Source organism: Mus pahari, chromosome 14 (assembly GCF_900095145.1).
Source record: "Mus pahari chromosome 14, PAHARI_EIJ_v1.1, whole genome shotgun sequence".
Classification (NCBI taxonomy): domain Eukaryota; kingdom Metazoa; phylum Chordata; class Mammalia; order Rodentia; family Muridae; genus Mus; species Mus pahari.
This window is the reverse complement of record NC_034603.1, coordinates 54,563,350-54,583,823: the sequence shown is the minus strand read 5'-3', so window position 1 is coordinate 54,583,823 and position 20,474 is coordinate 54,563,350. Positions and strand designations below refer to the sequence as shown.

Genomic DNA, 20,474 nt, shown 5'->3' with positions numbered 1-20,474 from the left:
TGCTTCATGAAACTCTTCAAAATAAAAATAAGCAATTATTATGTGCCAGAGTCACAAGCTGTGGGGTTGGAAGAGAGCCCAAAGGTGTGAGGTGCACCTCTGAGACTCACAGCATAGAGAAGGAATTTGATTCAAAATTTTTAAATCCAAGGGCTGGAGAGATGGCTCAGTGGTTAAGAGCACCGACTGCTCTTTCTGAGGTCCTGAGTTCAATTCCCAGCAACACATGGTGGCTCACAACCATCTGTAATGGGATCCAGTGCCCTCTTCTGGTGTGTCTGAAGACATCTACAGTGTACTCAAATGCCTAAAATAAATAGATAAATCTTTTTTAAAAAGTTTTTAAATTCAGATGCAAAGAAAAACGTAGGTGTTGGTTGCGTGTCTTCCTGGGAAGGTCAGAGGACAGGGTGGACAAAGCTGAGGAAGTTAGCCACTGAGTGCAGGTAAGCTTGGGCCAGCATAGGGCACAGTGTTGAAGTAGCAAGAGGAGTCACCACGTGGGCAGCTTTTGTCCCCTTGAGCCGTTTGTGTTTAAGACTAGGCTTTGTCACAGGGACCTTTGTGTGCAGTTTGAGAGAGAGGTCGTGGTTCCCAGAGCAGCTTCATTGTGCCTGGGAGGTCTTATGCTCCCTGGGCTGTATCTAGAAACAGGCTTCAGGTCTGGACCGCAGCCGGTGAATGTCTCTCTGCTTGCTGCTTGAGCTGCACCTGGGCAGGAAGGCATCCCTAATCCAGCTGTTCAGTCCCCAGCTCCTCCGCAGGAAGTTTGCCTTTCTCTGGCCAAAGGCACCGACCCTGAAGACCTGTCCTCCTGACAGAATGGCTGTCTAAGCACAGTGCTCGGGGGGGGGGGGGGGGCATCTGGTGCTTTTACTCACCTGTCAGCTCCACACCCCAGATTTCTTCAGAGGTCCTTGTTTCCTTGTCTGATTTTATACTGGTTCCCCCATCCCATCCCACCCCACCCCAACCCCAGAGCTGACTAGGAAGTTAAATTGGGATTGTGCCATTGTCATACCACATTAAAAATGCAAGCAGCAAGGCAGAGCATGTCAGCCAGACATCTTGGCTCGGTGAGACCAGAGGAGGGAAACCTGTGCTAATGGAGGTAGATGCCAGATTGCATGATTAGCCCTGGCTCCTTTCTGTCCCATCCTGTCACCTCTGTCACTGACAAGCCAGAAGGCAGGCCAAGCTAGAGGGTGAAATGAGATTTCCGCTCAGTGGGCATCATTGAGACCACGTACACAGGAGCCCTGGAGTCCCCGCTTAGGAACTGCTGTGTCGGGTAGCACCGGCCAGGAACAAGGCAAGTGATGAGTACAGGCCCTTGTGCTGGGGTTCAAGTAAGAAGAGGGCAAACCCAAGGCTCTCTACTGGTTTTCCGTGCCTAGCCACTGTGTATGAGAGGCCACTGTGTGTGACATCAGTGCACTCCCAGTGAATTCCTTGTCGTGCCATGTGAAGAATGGAGGGATATTTAATTACCTGCAGTTCTGTTGTTAAGATCAACTTTGTCAGTGTGTCCCAGGGTGACCATAGCTTCCCAAGGAATCTGTACCCCTGTCCCTCAAGTCACCTGAGCTGGTAAAAATAGCCCGAGTGTGTGGGCTGCCTTGATCTCTGAGTTGTTTATTCCGTCTTCACCACCTCCCGCCTCATGCCACCTGCCAGCTAGACATCTCGCTGGCCGCCTGCTCCCCCTTCTGCGTGGACGGTCGGGTTGGTTGTGATTTGGGGTCGGTTTCCCAGATAAGTAACATGGATGTCTAACTATTGATTTGTCTTCTTGCATTTCAGTCCTTCCAGGGAAGTCAAGGGCGAGCCTACCTCTTCAACTCAGTGTGAGTGTCTCCGACTGGGCGTCTGTTTATTGGGCGCAAGTCTCGAGGGGTGGGAAAGGCACGCCTCTGAGTCAGCAATGGCCTCTGCCTTAGTAATATTAGTAATAACAGAATCCCTAGGGGCGTTCCCACTCACAACTGGTAGTCAGTTACCTTAGAGGAAATGTTGTTGGCATCATCTCCAACTGAAAATGATGTACTCGCTGCAGTGTCCCCAGCACCGGGAAAACTTAGAGGGGTCACTGATAGACCTTCGTCATGGAGGTCAATTACACCTGAGATTAGTGATGGTGTGTGTGTGTGTGTGTGTGTGTGTGNGNGAGAGAGAGAGAGAGAGAGAGACAGAGACAGAGACAGAGACAGGGTGGGGCAGGGAGAACGAGAGCACCAGTACCCCAGTGTTGGGAAGGTTAGGAAGAGCCTCATCCCTTCTGCAGAGGATGTCGACACAGCCTGTCATGGGATTCAGCCTCTGACGGGATAGGAAGACAAAGCTCACAGACATCTGATAAACTGCGAAAGGAAATGTAGCACATTCCTTGGAACAGGTGTTCTGTAAAGCAGGTGTGATACCCAGGGCTCACTCGCCCTGGTGATAAGGACTGACCCAGATCCCAAAGCTCTCCTTGCCTCCACACATGCACCCAACAAGTAAATGTAATGCGCGTTTTCTTTCAGTTACAAGATTAAAAATTTGTGTCAGAAAATTTAAATCCTAAGCAAACTGTCATCCCGTGCTATTTTGGTCAGCCCACAGAACCGAATCTTGCAGATGCATGCAGGGTTTATTCCCAACTGAGACATTTCCATGTGGTTACCTTTGAGGCCATAGATGTTTCTCATTTCAGTTTTAGACCAGTTTCTTCTCCCTGTTGGCTTCCCTGAGAGTAGGCCTGTCCAGTCGGTTTTTGCCAGGAGCTCAGCTTGAATGACTAATGGTTGTTTATCCTTCTGACTAACCACCCGCTCACTCTCTTTCTGTCTTTGGCATAGAGTTAATGTGGGCTGTGGGCCTGCAGAAGAGCGGGTGTTGCTAACAGGACTACATGCCGTTGCAGACATTTACTGTGAAAACTGCAAAACCACTTTGGGCTGGAAATATGTAAGTACAGACGAGCCTGCCAGGGAGGGGCTGTGAGTGATAGATAGATAGATAGATAGATAGATAGATAGATAGATAGATAGATAGATAGATAGATAGATAGATAAATAGATAGAGGGCCTCCTGGGTAAGGGATGCTTTCTTCCAAAAAGAAAGCGTACCTTTGTGACAGGTAATTCTGCTCATTTCTTCACCTGACCTGGAAACACTTCCACGGGAGCGCAGGAGTACATTTTTAGCAGGACCTTAAAGCATTTCCTAAAAGCCGACTGTGTACCAACCTAGGAAGATGGCTCAGTCAGCAAAATGTTTGTCCATAAACATGAGGACTTGAGTTCTGATCCCCAGGACCCTTGGAAAAAGCTGGGTGCAGCAATACATGCTTGTAATCCCAGAGCTGGGTAGGCATGGTCCCGGAGAATCCCTGAGGCAGCCAGTGCAGCCAGTGGATTAGCTCCTGATTCAATGGGAGGCACTCTAAAAGGTAACTCAGGAAGATACTTGACACTATCCTCTGGCTAACACACCTTCATTTTCTTTCTCTCTCACACACACATGCACACACCAACAAGTATATGCATATACACAAAAATAAGAAACACTAGCTATCCAAACATGGTCCTATACACTTATAATCTGTGCACTTAAAAGATTAAAGCAGCTGGGTGCCACATGCCTTTAATCCCAGCAGAGGCAGGCAGATTTCTGAGTTTGAGGCCAGCCTGGTCTACAGGGTGAGTTCCAGGACAGCCAGGGCTACACAGAGAAACCCTGTCTGGAAGAAAAAAAAAAAAAAAAAGATTAAAGCAGGTAGAGGACAGACCCAGATGGACCACATGAGACCCTGTTTCAATAAAGTAACAGACAGACAGATAACTAACAAAATGCAGAACTGACTGGGTATTCTAGCTGGGTTAGGGTCAGTTCTTCCACAGTTACCAGCTAGTTTTACATGCCATCTAGACAGCAGAATGAAGCTCCAATGGGGTTCTGTCTCTTAGCTGGCTTTATGCCCTCATACTTTATGCCCTCACAACCTTTTCGGTGCTAAGCAATGCAGTGTCACCTGCGCATGACGGTACAAGCCTGTGATTTTAGTATTTTGGAGCAGGTGGCAGAAGGAGCTAGGCCTTTCTGGGAAACTAATAAAATCTCTTAAAAGATATAATAAAGTTTATTACAGGGAAATAAATTTAGGAGCAGTGGGGCTGTGTGGTGGCAGTGATGTAAGGTCTTGCTAAGGGACAGATTGGTCTGAAAATTGGATCCTTTTCTTGAAGCCCCCCCACCCCCATGAGCAGTAATTACAGGTACGCACCACCATGTGATCACAGTTCTGCTGTTGATCCTAGGGCTGCTTCATCCTCTGAGATGTTGGGTTAGAGGAAGAGATAACCCTGAGTTGGCCGGTTTCATTTGTTGCTTGAGGTTCAGATTTGGTGATCTGTAGGAAACACTGCCTAGGAGCCCTGAGCTTGGTCCCCAGCATCAGGAAAGGGACGAAAGACGGCAATCCACTCCCTATTGTGAGGAGGAGGAGGAGGAGGAGGAGGAGGAGGAGGAGGAGGACAGTGGGGAAGCATCCGATGGCTTGTATTGATCACCTTGGTGTACCCGACTGTTCTGCTCCGTTGTCTTAGTATTTTTATGAACCTACAGAACAATCCTACAGTGCAGTGGCTCTCAACCTTCCTAATGCTGTAGACCCTTTAATACAATTCCTCCTGTCGTGGTGACCCCCCGACCATAAAGTCGTTTCTGTTGCTACTTTTAACTGTAATTTTGCTACCGTTATGAATGATGATGTGAATATTTTTGGAGACTGAGGTTTGCCCAAGAGGCTGTGGCCCATGGGTTGAGAACCGCTGCTGTAGACACTGAGTTGGTTAAATGAGCAGTCCCAGAGACTGAGCCAGATTACTGACTTCCTGCTGGAGTCCAGTGCCACCATCACGGATGCCGGTGGGCAGGTGATCTGCTTTGCAGTTCTTCTGCTTAATAGAAAAACCCTGTATCACAGGATGGCCGGGAACTCACTATGTAGCCCAGGCTGCACTCCTTCCTCCTGCCTCTGTTTACCAACACTGGGATTACAGAAGTGCCCCTTGGTACCTGAGGAAAACTCACCCTAGTATTCTTACTTCTGACCTAAACACAGGCACGACAGGTCTTATTCTCAAATCATAGCACAGTCAGACACACCACACACACACACACACACACACACACACACACACACACACACACACGCTGCAAAGGAAAATCTGCTGAATCCACAGTTGTACCGAGTGCTTGCACATTCATTCTCTGGTCTCCTAGCTCCCCTCTTCCTCACTTTGTAGATTGATTCTTCACCCAACAAGACAACTTAAAGTCTGAACTCTTGTTCTAAAACACAAGAAATAGAAAGATCTGAAATAGAAGTTGTAGTTCACTGGTAATGCCCGGGGAGCAGTGGTAGCACAGGCAGGACACCCTGTCAGGTAGGTGGAGAGGGTGGGGTGGGAGGAGGTTCTGCAGCTCGGGGGTTCGTGCAATGTCTGTTACCCTTGGAGCACAGTAGTGAAAGAAAAACACTTGATTCACCTGAGGTGGAAACAACAGAAAGTAAGATCTGGTTGGCCTCAGTACTGGTTTCTCTCGCTATCCTACTTGTGTTTAACAGTGCATCTTAAGATGATCACCAGGCTCCTAGAAACCAATGTCTGTAAGGCAGACTTCTAGTAACCTTCAGAAATCCCAGTTCCCTCAGGACCTCACATGCATACATGTGTTTGTGTATGAATAATCATCAGCTTAAGACAGGGATCACCATGTAGCCTTAGCTGCCCTGGAGCTCACACAGACCCGCCTGCCACTGCCTCCGCCGCCTCCCCGGGTGCTGGGATCAAAGGTGTGCACCACCTTTCGGGGTTGTTGTTGTTTTTTTTGGTTGTCCTCCATTGCAATGCTCCCAAACTGGCTTCCAAGGTCAGCAACTGCCTTTCATCTGTTTCCTGAAGGCCTGTTATCTGACTTTCAGTCTTGCAGGAATGCAGAAGTGTGCAAAGCAAGAACATCTCTGCTTAAAGTTTTTATTGTTACAGGCAACAGAAAGTGCTACATATGGGCATTTGTGGGCATTGGAGAGGACGGTGTACTGAGAATAGAGATGAGGGAAGGTGTGGGGAAGAAAGGGAAGAGAGAGGCGTGCTGCAGGTGAGATTGGGATCCCAGGCTGAGTAGCTGGGAAAGAGCTTACTGAGATGGTGACCTTTGAGCAAAGGTTAAAAGAGGAATGATCCAAATAAATTCTGTCACGATACTGAGGAAGCCCAGATGTCCCTCAGTTGTGCCGCTAACAGCAGGAACACAGGACACCTGCACGCTAGAGTGTTTGCAGCACCTGATGGCTGTCCAGGCGCCTGTCATCAGCCACATCGCTGCTTCTGTGTCTCAGAAGTCATCTCTGCCTTTGGTCACTCTGTCTTTTTTTTTTTCTCTTCCTCTGTTTTATAGGAACATGCTTTTGAAAGCAGTCAGAAATATAAAGAAGGCAAATACATCATTGAACTAGCACACATGATCAAGGACAATGGCTGGGACTGACCTGATAGCATCCTTCCGGTCCAGCATCCATGTGAATGCCACCCAACTGAACATTCTACCCAAGCGTGAGAGAGTGACTGAACACACTCGGTCCCATCAACTTAGGGGCCTTGCCATCAGGGGTCATCCTCCCACCCCGACACCATCTTTTTTGGTGACTGGCCTCTAAATCACTGTCTCTCTGTCTCTTTGCTTTGTATCTGTTCGTGAGTTGATCTTGGCTTCTCTGTTCTAGTGTTGGCTGAAAACAGTTACGAGCTGGAACGGACCCTTGGCTGCATGGTGGCAGCCTGACTTGAAAAGGGGGGGGGTCCCCTGCCCACGTGGGAACTGCCTAATGGCCTGTCAGAACAGTGGCACATGGGCATGAGGAACAGAAAGGGGGAACCTGAGAGTCTTGGGATTGGGGGAGGGGCAGGAGGGTGGGACAAAACCTTACCACTCTTGGAGACCTACTAACTTAGGCTTGAAATAATTGACTCCTTCAAAAGGACAAAGAGAAAAAAAAAATACCTCGCGGCTTTTGTTCCCTCTGATGACACACTCCTGCCCTAGCATCAGATGTGCCAGGACAGCACAGGAAGCAACCCTGATTCTAGCTAATGGGGCAGGACCCTGGCATTCTGGACCTGGACTGGAGAAGGTCCTGCTTGGAGAATGGGGGTTGGGAAGTGTGTGTTGGGGGGGTTAAAGCTCAGTGGGATTTAATGACTCTGCCCTCCCCCCTCCTGGGCAGTCACCTTCTTGGTCTTCTTAGCTGTCGTAGGTTGCAGGAAATGAGGCAAGATGTGAATGTCCCATTTAGCCCAAAGCACAGTAAACATCAGTAATGGAGGAGAACCAGGAGCAGGAGGCTTTGCTGTGGCCTGGGAGCTCCTGACAGCAAGCAGTAAAAATGCAGAGGCAAGGTTCTGGGAGGAACAGTTCAGGTTGGAGCCAGGGCAGGCTTGGCACATCTTTCCTCATCAGTAGCTTCCATGGGACCAGCAATTCTTTGTGCACAGTGTTTGAGGTTCTTTGTTTGTTTATTTGTTTTTGGTTTTTTCCCCCCTCCAATTCTATCACCATAACCTGGGAAACAAAGATCCAAGATTCCAATCCTCACGCCTCCATTCTTAGCCCTGAATCTTCTATGTGAATAGACATCTTTGACAGTGTGGTCCAGCAGTGGGGAGGGATTACAGGTTCAATATTACTCCTTCACCCACTACACCCAAGCTTCCTTGAGTTAAGGTTGGGGAGGAAAGAAAAAAAAAAATCCCTCTAAATCTCTTGAAATGAAAAAAGAATTTATTGTATGTAATCAACACTGTGAAGGCTGTTTTGCATCAATCCAGCTATTATGTGGATCATGGCCGAAACCCATTTGAATCCATTTTGTTTATTTCTTAGGCAGAAAATAATGTTAAAATATGGGCATATTAGGTACTTCTCAGCATCTTCTTCTCTAACTAGGCTGGTCATACAGGAAAATTCACCTCTAGAAAAAAAAAAAAAAAGCCCAAGAAAAGAAGGAGCGAGAGTGAGCTCGTGGAGATAAGAGCCTGTAGCCTGGCTGATCAAAGCATCCCACCAGGGACATTCTCCAACCCGCATCCCCAGCAGGACCACAGTCCAACAGGGAGAGCCATGGAGGACATGGCTTTGTCCTGATCCAGAAGTGGACAAATTGAGACTAGCCAGGGCAGTAGACTGCCTGTCTTCTGGGATACAAAAGGATTCCTAGAAACAGAATTGTGTTCCTCAAGTCTGCTTGTCCTGGGCCCTGGAAGGCTAGCTCTGCCCCCACCCCCACCCCGCCCCAGCCACAGCACAGCAAGGCCCAGCGAGGGCCAGAAAAACCACCCGTGACTCCCAGGCTTAAGTGGTCAGTGACACACATTTCTCCACTTTCACATTCCTAAGCTGGCTTGCCAGCTTCGAGAGTCATCCATTGTCCCCTCCTTATCCTGTCCGAGGATGTGGCCTTCATTAAGGATTTGATTGGACCCTTTGCTCAGGGATAGCTACATACACACTACAAGCCCTTTTTTTTTTTTTTTTTTTTTTTTTTTTAAAAAAAAACTAGGGGGTGGGGTTAAACCTATATAGTTTCTTTGAAACTAAAGTTGGTGACTTGCAGAAACTGGATCTGTGGTACCCTGGGATTCTCTGTGGGGCAGAGAAATGAGACCAGTTTGTACTAGGGGCAGGTTCCTACAAGTTTGGGGGTGGGACCAAAACTCTCATCAGGCTTCCCTTTGTGATGGTGAAACCAAAAGTGCTTCTTATGACCATTCTTGGCTCCACTCACAGCTTGTCTACCTAACACTTAGCAGTATTAGGGAGTCCGCAGCCCAGCGGGCGGCAGAGGCTCATGCACCCAAGGCCTCTCTGGTCAGTTTATTTTTATTTTTATTTTTCCTCACCAAATGATTGACTCAGCATAACCAAAGACCTCACCCCTTCACTCCACATAGGTTCAGGGAATGGGAAATTGATTGGGTGACCTTGGGCAGGGGTAGGCAAAGACAGAAGAGAGGAGAAAGGGAGGGCCTAAAGGTCTGTACCTCAACCACCAGCTACCTTCATTTTGAAGTCTAGCTGACCAGCTCTCGTGCCACCTGCCCTGTGCCACTGTGGATAACGGGGCTGTTGTCACCCTGGAATCCATCCATCCCATCCCACCTCCGTATCTCCCCCAGGCTGCTGATGAGTAAATCAACATGAGTCAAGTATAGCCAAGCTTGATGCTTGCACGCTCGCAGCGGGACCTGGCTGAGTACCGACCGCCCCAGCTCCTATGACAGATCATGTAGATAAAGTAAAAAAAATCTTAGCTGGTGGGTCAATGTGTACAAAAGAGGTGTCCCCTTTATAGTGAGATTTCCAAGTATATACATATATATCTATACAGTCGCTTGTGAAATATACTTTTGTAAATAATATTTAATTTTTTAAATAATATATTTGGTGCTGTATTCTCAGACCCCCTGAGAGCACTTTTATTTTCAATTCGATAGCTTCCTCTGTGTTTCTCAGAGTATATTTTAAGGGAAAGGATAATCAAGATACTCTTTTTTTTCATTAAGGATCTGTCACTATAAAATGGATTGAGGCTTTAAAGCATTTTTGCAGTTTTCTGTTTGCATTTTTACCCAGCAGAGCAGACTAGTAAATTACCAGGTTGTGAATTGATACTTTCTTGCCCAGTATTGGCTAGAAAAGAAACAAGCTCAGTAGTAACAACTTAAGAGCAATTACTGTAGTTGGGAGAACTTCCAAAAATTGGAATAGACTGAGTGTGTGTGTGTGTGTGTGTGTGTGTGTGTGTGTGTGTGTTTCATTTTTCTGTTTCCTTTCCTACTGAGGACACTATGAACTACAGTTTACACCTTAGGCACAGAGTTTTCCCTCTCTGGTTTTCGTGTGTGAGTGGACCAAGAGCCTGAAGCAAGATTTTCTTTCCCTGAGGGGGTAGCTGTGGCCAGTCCCTCTTCTGTGTGTTCAGCTTCTACAGCCAGTGAAGCAAATCTGTGAAGAGTGCCAGAATGAAGTCTGTGCTTCTGAGATGGGAGCAGCTCAGCCGCGCTCACATCCCAAGGTTCTGGTTGTTCTAGAAGCTGCGTCATGTTAGAAGTTAATGAGTTCAGGTTAAAAGGATAGTAGTAGCTTTTTTTTAAAGGTCAGATTGCTTGGGGTTCAGGCAGAGGCTGGCAAATCAAATCTTGAACACGCTTTTATATTTAAAAAAATCTGCCTCAATGGAAATACTAGTCCTATGACTGGGAAAGATTGTCTTTGAAATCGTGGTTGATTAATAAAATTACTATATAGTCATGAAACGTACTCAAAAGGCGTTGTCCTCCTGGAGTTAGATCTGTCCAGCGTCTTACAGCGGTTTGGTGAGAACAGGAGTCAGCTTCCTTTTCCCAGCCTGCAAAGATTGTGCAACATGGATCTGTCCGTCTGTCTGTCTGTGTTTACAAACGATTGGGTTTGGAATTGCTTTTGTTATTTCTTTTTTCTTTTTTTTGTTCCTTTCTTGGGTGGGAATTTTTTTCCCCCAGGTCACTTTGCTTCAATAACAAAGGCAATTGTTTTTGAATAATTTGTCTTCACCTCCTTCCGGTATTTGTACATAATGATTCAGTATTAGTAGGAAGTGCGTTATTTCTGTCATTGCTGATCTGTGTTGGTGCTCATTTGAGAAAATAAAGTTTTCAAAAACTAACTCTTGGGAGAACATCTGTTTTCTTTTGATATTCTCTGTGTGTGTGTGTGTGTGTGTGTGTGTGTGTGTGTGTGTGTGTGTGTGTCTTCATTTATATTATTGGGAAGCCTGCTCAAGGCCATCTGTCTAGCCCTGGGCAACAGACCTATTAGTTGATACCATAAAGGATATTTCTCTTAAGGACAGCAAGCCAGTTAATGAACAAATCTCAAGTCTCGTGATCATCTGCACATTTCTCCTGGCCTTAGCTATCAGAGGCGGGAAATGACCTTTACCCAGTTGTCTCTGCTGTGACCCATCTTCTAAGTCTAAAAGCTTTTCTGATGACATCACTGTCTTTGGATATAAATTGCATTAGGAAGGAGGCGTGCTGACATTGGGCGATAAATACATGTTATGATACATGAGTAAAAATCAAATCTTGTTCAAGTATTAAATGGAGATTACAAGCGCTAACAAATCTGGCACTCTAATAATCCAGCTGTTTATATTTTACAAGCATACAATCTTGACTAACCAGTCACTTCAGTACGATAATATGCACTATGTGTACCGGTGCCTTCTTAAGAATAAACATTACTGGGCTGGTGAGATAGCTCAGTGGGTAAGAGCACCCGACTGCTCTTCCAAAGGTCCTGAGTTCAAATCCCAGCAACCATATGGTGGCTCATAACCATCCTTAACCATCTGTAACAAGATCTGACGCCCTCTTCTGGAGTGTCTGAAGACAGCTACAGAGTAATTACATATAATAAATAAATAAAGCTTTAAAAAAAAAAAAAGAATAAACATTACTTTACACTAGAACCCATGCCTTGGTGTGGGCTAGCCTAGGCAGGGACTCTGCTGAGCTACATCTCCAGCATGTGCCCTGCATTTTAAACTTCAGAGGGCTGGGCATGATAGCACACACCTTTAGTTCCGCACTCGGGAGGCAGGGGTAGGCAGGTCTCTTTGAGTTTAAGGCCTGTCTACAAAGAGTTCCAGGGCAGACAGGGCTACATAGAGAAATCCTGTTTTTAAACACAGATTCCCCCAAATCCCTGCTCTCTCCCTGGGACTTGTCACCTATCGACTGGGTCCAGCTGCGGTTGTCTTTTTTTTTCTTGTCATTGAGCACATTATCTCCTTCCTGTGACCTGTTTTGCTTCAGTAGACTTTCCTGTTACCACCTCACTCTTGTTTGCCTTTTGTGAACAGAGATGAGAAAAAAAATATGTGCAGCAGACAATCCCAGGCCAGGCAGCCAGACCCTCCCTCTGATCGCTTGCTGCCTAAGGCAGCCATCCAGGGGCTGAGGCTGGAAGGAGACAGTGCGAGTGCCTGGGTCTCTGCCTGACCTGTGACTCCTGGCTTTGCTTGCAGAACTTTGGGCACGCCCTACACCACCCTAGGCAGTCACACGCTGATTGCTCTCATTTCTTTAAACCAATGGGTCAGCTAGCAACCCATGATAATTGACTCCATGAGTCCTTGACTCTTGGGTTTGTTTGGGGTTGTTTTGTTTATGTTTGAAAAAAGAAAAAACAAGGCCCTAAGAGGGATTCCCAAACCAAAAGCCATGGGTGATCCCCACTGCACATCCCTCCCCTTACCTAAAGGAGGTCAGGATTAGGCTAATGGCACCTCCAGGTGAGGGTCATGCTGGACTTCTATAAATGTTTAAAGTATTTGGGCCAGACATGGTAGCGCACACCTTTAATCCCAGCACTTGGAAGGGAGAGGCAGGCAGATTTCTGAGTTCGAGGCCAGTGGTTGCTGGGGATTGAACTCAGGACCTCTAAAAGAGGAGTCAGTGTTCTTAACTCTGAGCTCTTGTGTTTTTCCCCATACTTGACTGACCTGTGTTCTCCACACCGTTTTGTTTTCACAATAATCCTTCCATTTAAAGACGTGGAAACCAAGGCTCTGAGACCATAAAAGAATCCCCGGGGCACAGCTGGGGTTTTTGTGAACCTGGTGGCTCTTGTAATCTTGACACTGGGAAGAATGGGGTGTGAGACCTACCAGGACAACAGTGGGAGCAAACTTAAGGCTGGGTTGGTGGTGGCACACAGAGGCAGATGGATCTTCCTGTGTTCGAGGCCAGCCTGGTCTACAGAGTTCCAGGACGGTTGAAGCTACACAGAGAAAACCTGTCTCGAAAAACCAAAACTACAAGACAGCTTCTAAAGTCGTCTGCTGTAACCCCCAGCCCATGACAGATCTCACACCTAAAATGTCCTGGTTGTTTTCTTTTCTTCCTCCCTTCCAGCTCTTCCCCCTTAATCTTCCCCAAAAAACAAAAGTGCTTAACGTTTAGAATCTCCAAGTCAGACTGGAGACATGGCTCAGAGGTTAAGAGCACGGACTGCTCTTCCAGAGGTCCTGAGTTCAATTCCCAGCAACCACATGGTGGCTCAACCAGCTGTAATGAGATCTGGCACCCTCTTGTGGCATGCAAGGCAGAATGCAGGTAGAATCTCCAAGTCTAGGGGATGGCGATGCAGACCAGCCCCAGTGTATGCAGTAAGCAGCAGCCCAGGAGTTTGGTCCCCAGCACTCAATGAACCATGCTGGAGAATGACAGATGATTGTCCTTGGAGACAAGCCGAGTTTGAGTCCTGCCTAAGATAAGTATGACTCTCTCTCAACAAAATAAAAAGAGCCAGATTTTAGCCAGCCAGTTCACTCCTGTCCTAAAAACTACAAAATACTGTAGAGAGGGGCCATCAAGATGGTGTTTGTCCTTAGGTCTGAGGACCTGAGAGAAATTCAGCCTTTTGACTACTGGAAGCTAAGAACAGAGAAAGTCTGTTTTTGTTTTTGTTTTTTAATTAAGGACTGTTGATTGGTTTGTTGTTGTTCTGTTTGTCTTTGATTTGATTTGGTTTGGTTTTTCAAGACAGGGTCTCTCTGGGTAACAGGCCTGGCTGCCCTGGAACTCGATTTGTAGTCCATGCTGGGATTAAGAAAGGCATGTGTCACTACTGCCTGGCTGACTGTTGATTGTTTTATTGTTTTGAAGAGAGAAAAAAAAATGTTGCTTTCAGTTAAGAATGATTGATATTTAACCCAACATTTCAGCATATGAAAGTGACTAAGATATCTCAATATCTGGCAGTTGAAGGTGCCAGGTTCTTGTGGAACGAACCAAGAGGCTGATTTTGAGCATAACAGCCAGTTCCATCAAAGTAGCTTGCAGGTGCTCTTATTCCTCCCAGAAGGAGGTGGGGAAGGTCACGAGACCCTTACCGGAGGTTGCGGTCACTCCTTCCTACACTATCTGTAATCCCTTCCAGCTATCTTTAATCCTGTCTACACCCCTGGTGTTCTCAAGGTCTGCGAAGGTGTGATAAAGGGTAGGAGGTTTACTAAGTGAATGACATCATCTATGCAGCACTAAGGGGGAGACTTTTCAAAGATGTGACTGTTTGGGTGACCCACAGTATGACCCCTCACCCCAGGTAATGTAAGTAAGCCCAGAAAACTCATTGGTTCCCAACGTTGGCTCTTGGTGTCATGGTTACGTTGGTCTATCTTTGGAACTATATATTGGCGGATGGGAGGTGGATGTTTCTCTCAGGAGAAGTTCACTAAACCACAGACTTGGTGGCTCAGCCCTATAATCCCAGCTGGAAGAAGGCAGGGGCAAGAAGACTAAAACATTCAAGGACAACATGGACTATATACTGAGTTGTTTTTTTTTTTTTTTCTTGAGACTACTTTTTAAAAATTTAATGTCATTTGTCACATGAAGAGATTTCTAATTTCTAAGTGAATATGAGAATCATTTTCATAGAACAGCCAGAAAAGCTAATATTCTGAAAGCGCTTAGCAAATCATTTGAAACCCATGACAGAATAATTAAGTGTTGTTGGGGGCAGGGATTAGAATAGCGTTCGTGGTTTATCTCAAGTTCATGAACTCAGAGTCAAATTGAGGGCAGTGACAGAGGCCTGTAACCGTAGCACCTGGGAACTGGAGGCAGGGTGAGAGTAAAGGCCATTCTTTTGTGGCCAACCAACCCACACTACCTTCAAAGCAACAAACAAACAAACAAACATCCCGGACCATACACAAAAGAAATCATCAGAGTCAAATAAAACACTGGCTCTGGTAGTGTTCAGAGGAGGATCTACAGATGTCATGTGACGGCATAGACATTTCTGTCTGAGAAAGCTACTGCAGTCTGGGACTCAGATGCCAGCACAAACCTAAATTCCTAAAAGGTCAAATACAGGCAGGGCAGTGATGGCACAGGCCTTTAATCCCAGCACTCGGGAAGCAGAGGCAGGCAGATGTCTGAGTTCAGGGCCAGTCTGGTTTACAGAATGAGTTCCAGGACAGCCAGGGCTACACAGAGAAACCCTGTCTAAACAAACAAACAAAACAATCTAAAAAGGAGGTCAAATACAGCAGCACCACGTTGTCCCTGGCACAAATAGCCATTGGCATGTGTTTTCCATAGCACCCATTCCTCTAACCTCAAGTCTACAAGGAGGTAACACCCACCTGCAGGCTCTGGGCCTGCTCGTGGCATGAGGCTCAGACCTACCCAACCAGACCTTTAGAAGAGAGAGTGCACAAAAGGGGAGCTGGGGGCATGGCTCCAAAGTAGAGCGCTTACCCAGCATAAGCAAGACGTGGGTTCCATCCCAAGCATGGTTAGAACAAATGACTTTAAAGGAGATGGAGGAGAATGAGGGGGATCTGAAAATCTATTCTTTTTGTTTGTTTGTTTTTGTTTTTGTTTTTGTTTTGTTTTTTTGAGACAGGGTTTCTCTGTGTAGCCTTGGCTGTCCTGGAACTCACTCTGTAGACCAGGCTGGCCCTCAAACTCAGAAATCCACCTGCCTCTGCCTCCCGAGTGCTGGGATTAAAGCTGAAAATCTATTCTTGACTCCGATGGGCAGACCCTTTGGTGGTCTTCAGGAAATCAAAATTAGCTCATTATACTTGCACTACACTGGAAAAGAGAGATACTGTCAAACTTGACAATACTGTCAGATGTACTCCCATAGCCTCCCCTGAGAACCCCCAACTCCTGGGTCACTTCTCCAGAGTGGAGCCACACAAACAAAGCAAACAAAGCAGCCAAGCTGAGGAATCAGAAGTGCTTTGTTTATGGCCTTTTTTTTAAAAAAGAGCTTTTATTTATTATTATATGTAAGTACACTGTAGCTGTCTTCAGACACTCCAGAAGAGGACATCATATCTCACTACGGATGGTTGTGAGCCACCATGTGGTTGCTGGGATTTGAACTCAGGACCTTTGGAAGAGCAGTCAGTGCTCTTACCTGCTGAGCCATCTCACCAGCCCCTTTATGGCCTTAATAAAGGAGTTTCTTGGGAAATTTTTGGTTTCCATTTGCTGAAGCAAAAATGCTTCTGCAGAAAGTTCTGGAAATGTATTGTTGTTCATGCCTTTTTCCCCATCCCATTCTTTGGAGCCTTAATAGAGTTTACAACATACTTTGCAAAAGTGGAATGAGCTGTCCTTCATTTGCCTGGTATGTTCTGTACCCACCCAGTCCCCAACGGACTCTGCTCTTTGTTGAATGCGTGTATGACCCAGACTGCTGCTAATCTAATAGAAAACCTGGCTTTAGCCTGGTCCAGTACCAATCATTTATTTCCCCAGCAGTTGGGAAGAAGGCTTCCTGCACCCACATCTTCTGGAGGCATGCAGGCTGGCGTGATGTTGTTTCCATGGCGACGAGACATGGCCAATGTTCTGATTTCATTTTAGATCTCAATGACATTATACGAGAAATTGTTTACCAGGGAGAATGCCATCCATCTGAGAGTGAAGACTGCAGGAGAGGAAGAGCCACCGACCTTCTGGAGACTTTTTTATAGGAAGGACCTGAGGGCATTTCTGTGTAGCAAAGGGGTTGGGCAGTCATCCTGAAAAGAGCTGTGTCCCAGAGAACTGGCACAGACCAGTTGTGTCCAGAGCATCAGGTACTTCTCTTGCTTTGGTGAAATCCATGTTTAGCTTGAGGGAGGTTCGCCTCAAAAAGGGCGTGCATCAGACTGAAGAACCTGTGCTGTGTTGAAGCTCCTTCCTGCCAGTGGGCTGGGGTCCCTGACGCTAATGTGGGTGAAAGGCTGGAGGTAGATGTGTAGGTTCTGAGCCACGTTCCCTGTGGAGGCTCAACAGACTCTATAAGAGTTGTGGAGACCAAGGCAAGGGGGGCACACAAGGTGCCTGGCAGATCTGGGACCCTGAACCTAATATCTATTAGTGCTTAGGCAGTGGCGAGTGTAGACCTGGTGTGTGTCCATTAAAATAGAGAAACAAGCCTGTAACTAGACCTAGAGGATTATTAATATCATGAAAGACAACAAGACAATGCTCTTTTATTAGGTTTTCCTTTTTGGTATCACTTCCTAAACAAGTTTGTCACTTCAATTTTTTTTTTTTTCCTGTTTTGGTGGGGATGGTGTGACAGGAGTAGGAACTGACAGTGTGTCGGTGACCATGGGACGGAAAGCCAGCCTTCGGAGGACTAGAAGCCCATTGTTTCCTTGCCCTCATCTGAGGGATAGAGCATGGTGGAAAACAGAGAGGAATACAGACCCACCTGAGGGGTAGGGCTACAAAGACCAAAGCCCAGGCCTGGATGCTTTGCCTCCATCCTCAGCCCACTCACCCACGACAGCGTTTTACCCTTCCTTAATAAATATCTACATTTCTATTCCAAGTTTAACTTCAAAGGAATAACTATTTCTCCATCTTTCCTCGTGGTAGCCACTGGGATTTTTCACCCAACCCATCCTAGACCTTTCTCTTAAACTCTAATAAAATCGTTCTTCAGCTTCCTTTTGAGTCCATTTCTAATTTTTTTAAATTCTTCTTCTTCTTTTTTTTTAATTCATGAGACTAAGAGCTGAGGGTGAAGAGATGGCTCAGAGACTAAGAACACTGCTCTTGCAAAAGACCAAGTGTCGCACCGACTTGGCAGCTCAGAACCACATAAACTTACACACACACACACACACACACACACACACACACACACGTACAGAATTATTTTATAAAAATTATTGCAGGGCAGTGGTGGCGCATGCCTTTAATCCCAGCACTTGGGAGGCAGAGGCAGGCGGATTTCTGATTTCGAGGCCAGCCTGGTCTACAGAGTGAGTTCCAGGACAGCCAGCGCTATAGAGAGAAAAATCCTGTCTCCAAATCAAAACCAAACCAAACAAAACAAAAAAATTATTGTGTTCCTTTTCTTTTAAAGAGAGACTAAGAACCTTGGTTTCCCCAGTAACTCTGGACACAGAACACAGGGCCTTGTACATATGAGGCAAGTACTCACACAGCAGAGGTATGTCCCTGTTCCTCTAACTCTGGTTTTGTTGTTGTTGTTGTTGTTCTGTTTAGTTTTTAAGACACTCTCATGTAGCCCATGTTGGCCTGTAGATATGCCCTTAAGACTGGAGTTGAAGCCGGGCGTGGTGGCGCACGCCTTTAATCCCAGCACTTGGGAGGCAGAGGCAGGCAGATTTCTGAGTTCGAGGCCGGCCTGGTCTACAGAGTGAGTTCCAGGACAGCCAGGGCTACACAGAGAAACCCTGTCTCGAAAAACNCGAGGCCGGCCTGGTCTACAGAGTGAGTTCCAGGACAGCCAGGGCTACACAGAGAAACCCTGTCTCGAAAAACCAAAAAAAAAAAAAAAAAAAAAGACTGGAGTTGATTGCAGGTCTGTAGCCACCATAAACCAAGAATAAACAGTTTCAAGTCCCAGCACTTGAAAGTTTCCTTGGTTCCCTATGGACACTTTCCCATAACAAGGGGAGTATAAACTTGCCCAGTAAAGGAAAGGCCAGAGTTGCCACAGCAATTACTGTTTGGGCTAGAAAGTATCTGTTGTAGGCTAAGGCTGTAACTTACTATTTTGCCTAAGTGCAGATCCTAGATTCCACCTGCCCTCAACCCATGTCCCGGCTGTAAAGACAGTTAAGAAAGGCTTCCTGGGACCTTGCTAGGCACCCGGTCGTCCACTGAGTCCCTGAAGCTCTTGGCTGATGTCTCTGGAATTGCTCTCATTCAATAAGTGTCATTTATTGTCTGTGTCCCTCTGTAGAACTCCTAAGGAAGCAGCAGGGGCACAGACTTTTTGTCCCCAAAAGTTTAATCCCTTGCTGCTTAAATTGGGCATGCTTTTGTGTACTTGTAATCCCAGAACTGGGGAGGTATAGGCAGGATTGTCAGAAGTTCAGGGTCATCCTTAGTTATTTAGAATTTGAGGCCAGCCTGGGCTACATGAGATCTTGTCTCAAACAAACAACAGTACAGTTCTCTTGAGCCTAGGGAGAAGCTCGGTGGGTAAAGTGCTTGCAGTGTAAACCTGGATTTGATTCCTAGTATCTGCATTTAAAAAAAAAAATGAGTTTGGGACACACACTGATTATCCCAGTGCAGGGGAGAGGTGGGAATAGATGGATTTCTGGGTCTGTCTGACCAATTAGCAGAATCATGGAGCCCCAGACCACTGAAAGAACTTGCCTCAATACATACATACATACATACATACATACATACATACATACAACAAAAAAAATGGCCCCTCTCTCCAAACATATGTGAGCAACTTGTAAGGAATGAGCGTCTGTAGATCCCCTCCCCTGGTGTCTCTGATGCCCGACAATCTTGTTTTTTGTTACTTTTGCAGGGATTCCATACAGTGCATAATCTGTAATGGGTTTGTATATGCTTGGCCCAGGGCATGGCCCTATTAGAAGGTGGGCTCTGTTGAAGTAAGTGTGTCACTGTGGGTGTGGGCTTTAAGACCCTCATCCTAGCTGCCCAGAAGCAGAATTCTGCTAGCAGCCTATGGATGAAAATGTAGAGCTCTCAGCTCCTCCAGCTCCATGCCTGCCTGGACACTACCATGTTCTCACCTTGATGATAATGGACTGAACCTCTGAACCTGTAAGCCTGTGCCAATTAAATGTTGTCCTTATAAGAGTTGCCTTGGTCATGGTGTCTGTTCACAGCAGGTAGACCCTAACTAAGACACCACCCCACCTAGCAGCCTTCATAGTGGAGTTTGAACCCAGGGCTATTTTGACCATGCTCACAGCCCCAAATGTAGCCATCTTAATTTGTTTATTTTAGAGGCAGGGTTTCACACTATAATCTAGTGTGACCTTGCCTAGACCTCACTGTGTAGCCTAACCTGACCTTGGACTCGGCAATCTTTCTGCCTTAGCCTCTAGAATGTTGAGATTATAGACATGAGCCTCCATCTCTATATGTAGCTTTCTCAGTTGGCTTTCTTTTGCCTAGTACAATGCTTGAAAGATTTATGGACTGATAACTTCCTTTTTATTGCTGACTAGCATGCCATTGTATGGACATACCACACTGTACCCTCCTTGAATGGACATTTGTGCGGTTTCCAGTTTTCAACTGTTATGAAAAAGCTGTGTAAACATTTATGGATTGCTTTTCTGTAAATATATATTTAATTTCTTTGGTGAATTTCTATGAATGAGATATCAGGATCTTGTGGTAAGGGGAATTTTATAAGGAACTACCAAACTTAACCCCTAACAGCTGGGTTACTTTGCTCTTGCCAGCTTATAGAGTTCTTGGTTGTACAGCTCGGTCAGCATTGAGGATCATCTGTCTCTTCACTTGTCACTTCAGCACCAGTGACAGATGTGCCTGCTCTGCAACCTATGGTCTTCACCACTGTTTTTCTTCCTTGGGATAAATGTACAGAAAATC

At 46.2% G+C, this 20,474-nt stretch overlaps 1 protein-coding gene across 2 annotated transcripts in view; it reads left to right on the top strand.

The window, feature by feature from the left end:
* Nucleotides 1-10,750, top strand: part of Ypel2 (yippee like 2) — a 59,022-nt gene extending 48,272 nt beyond the window's left edge. Inside the window, exons 3-5 of one of the 2 annotated variants that reach the window (XM_021212776.1) lie at nt 1,804-1,847; nt 2,841-2,949; nt 6,448-10,750. In XM_021212776.1, the coding sequence (XP_021068435.1) occupies nt 1,804-1,847; nt 2,841-2,949; nt 6,448-6,537 (243 nt within the window). In that variant the 3' untranslated portion in view covers nt 6,538-10,750. Of the gene's footprint in view, nt 1-1,803; nt 1,848-2,840; nt 2,950-6,447 lie in introns of those variants that run through there. The other variant, XM_029546155.1, reaches the window with a different exon arrangement.
* Nucleotides 10,751-20,474: the final 9,724 nt, after the last annotated feature.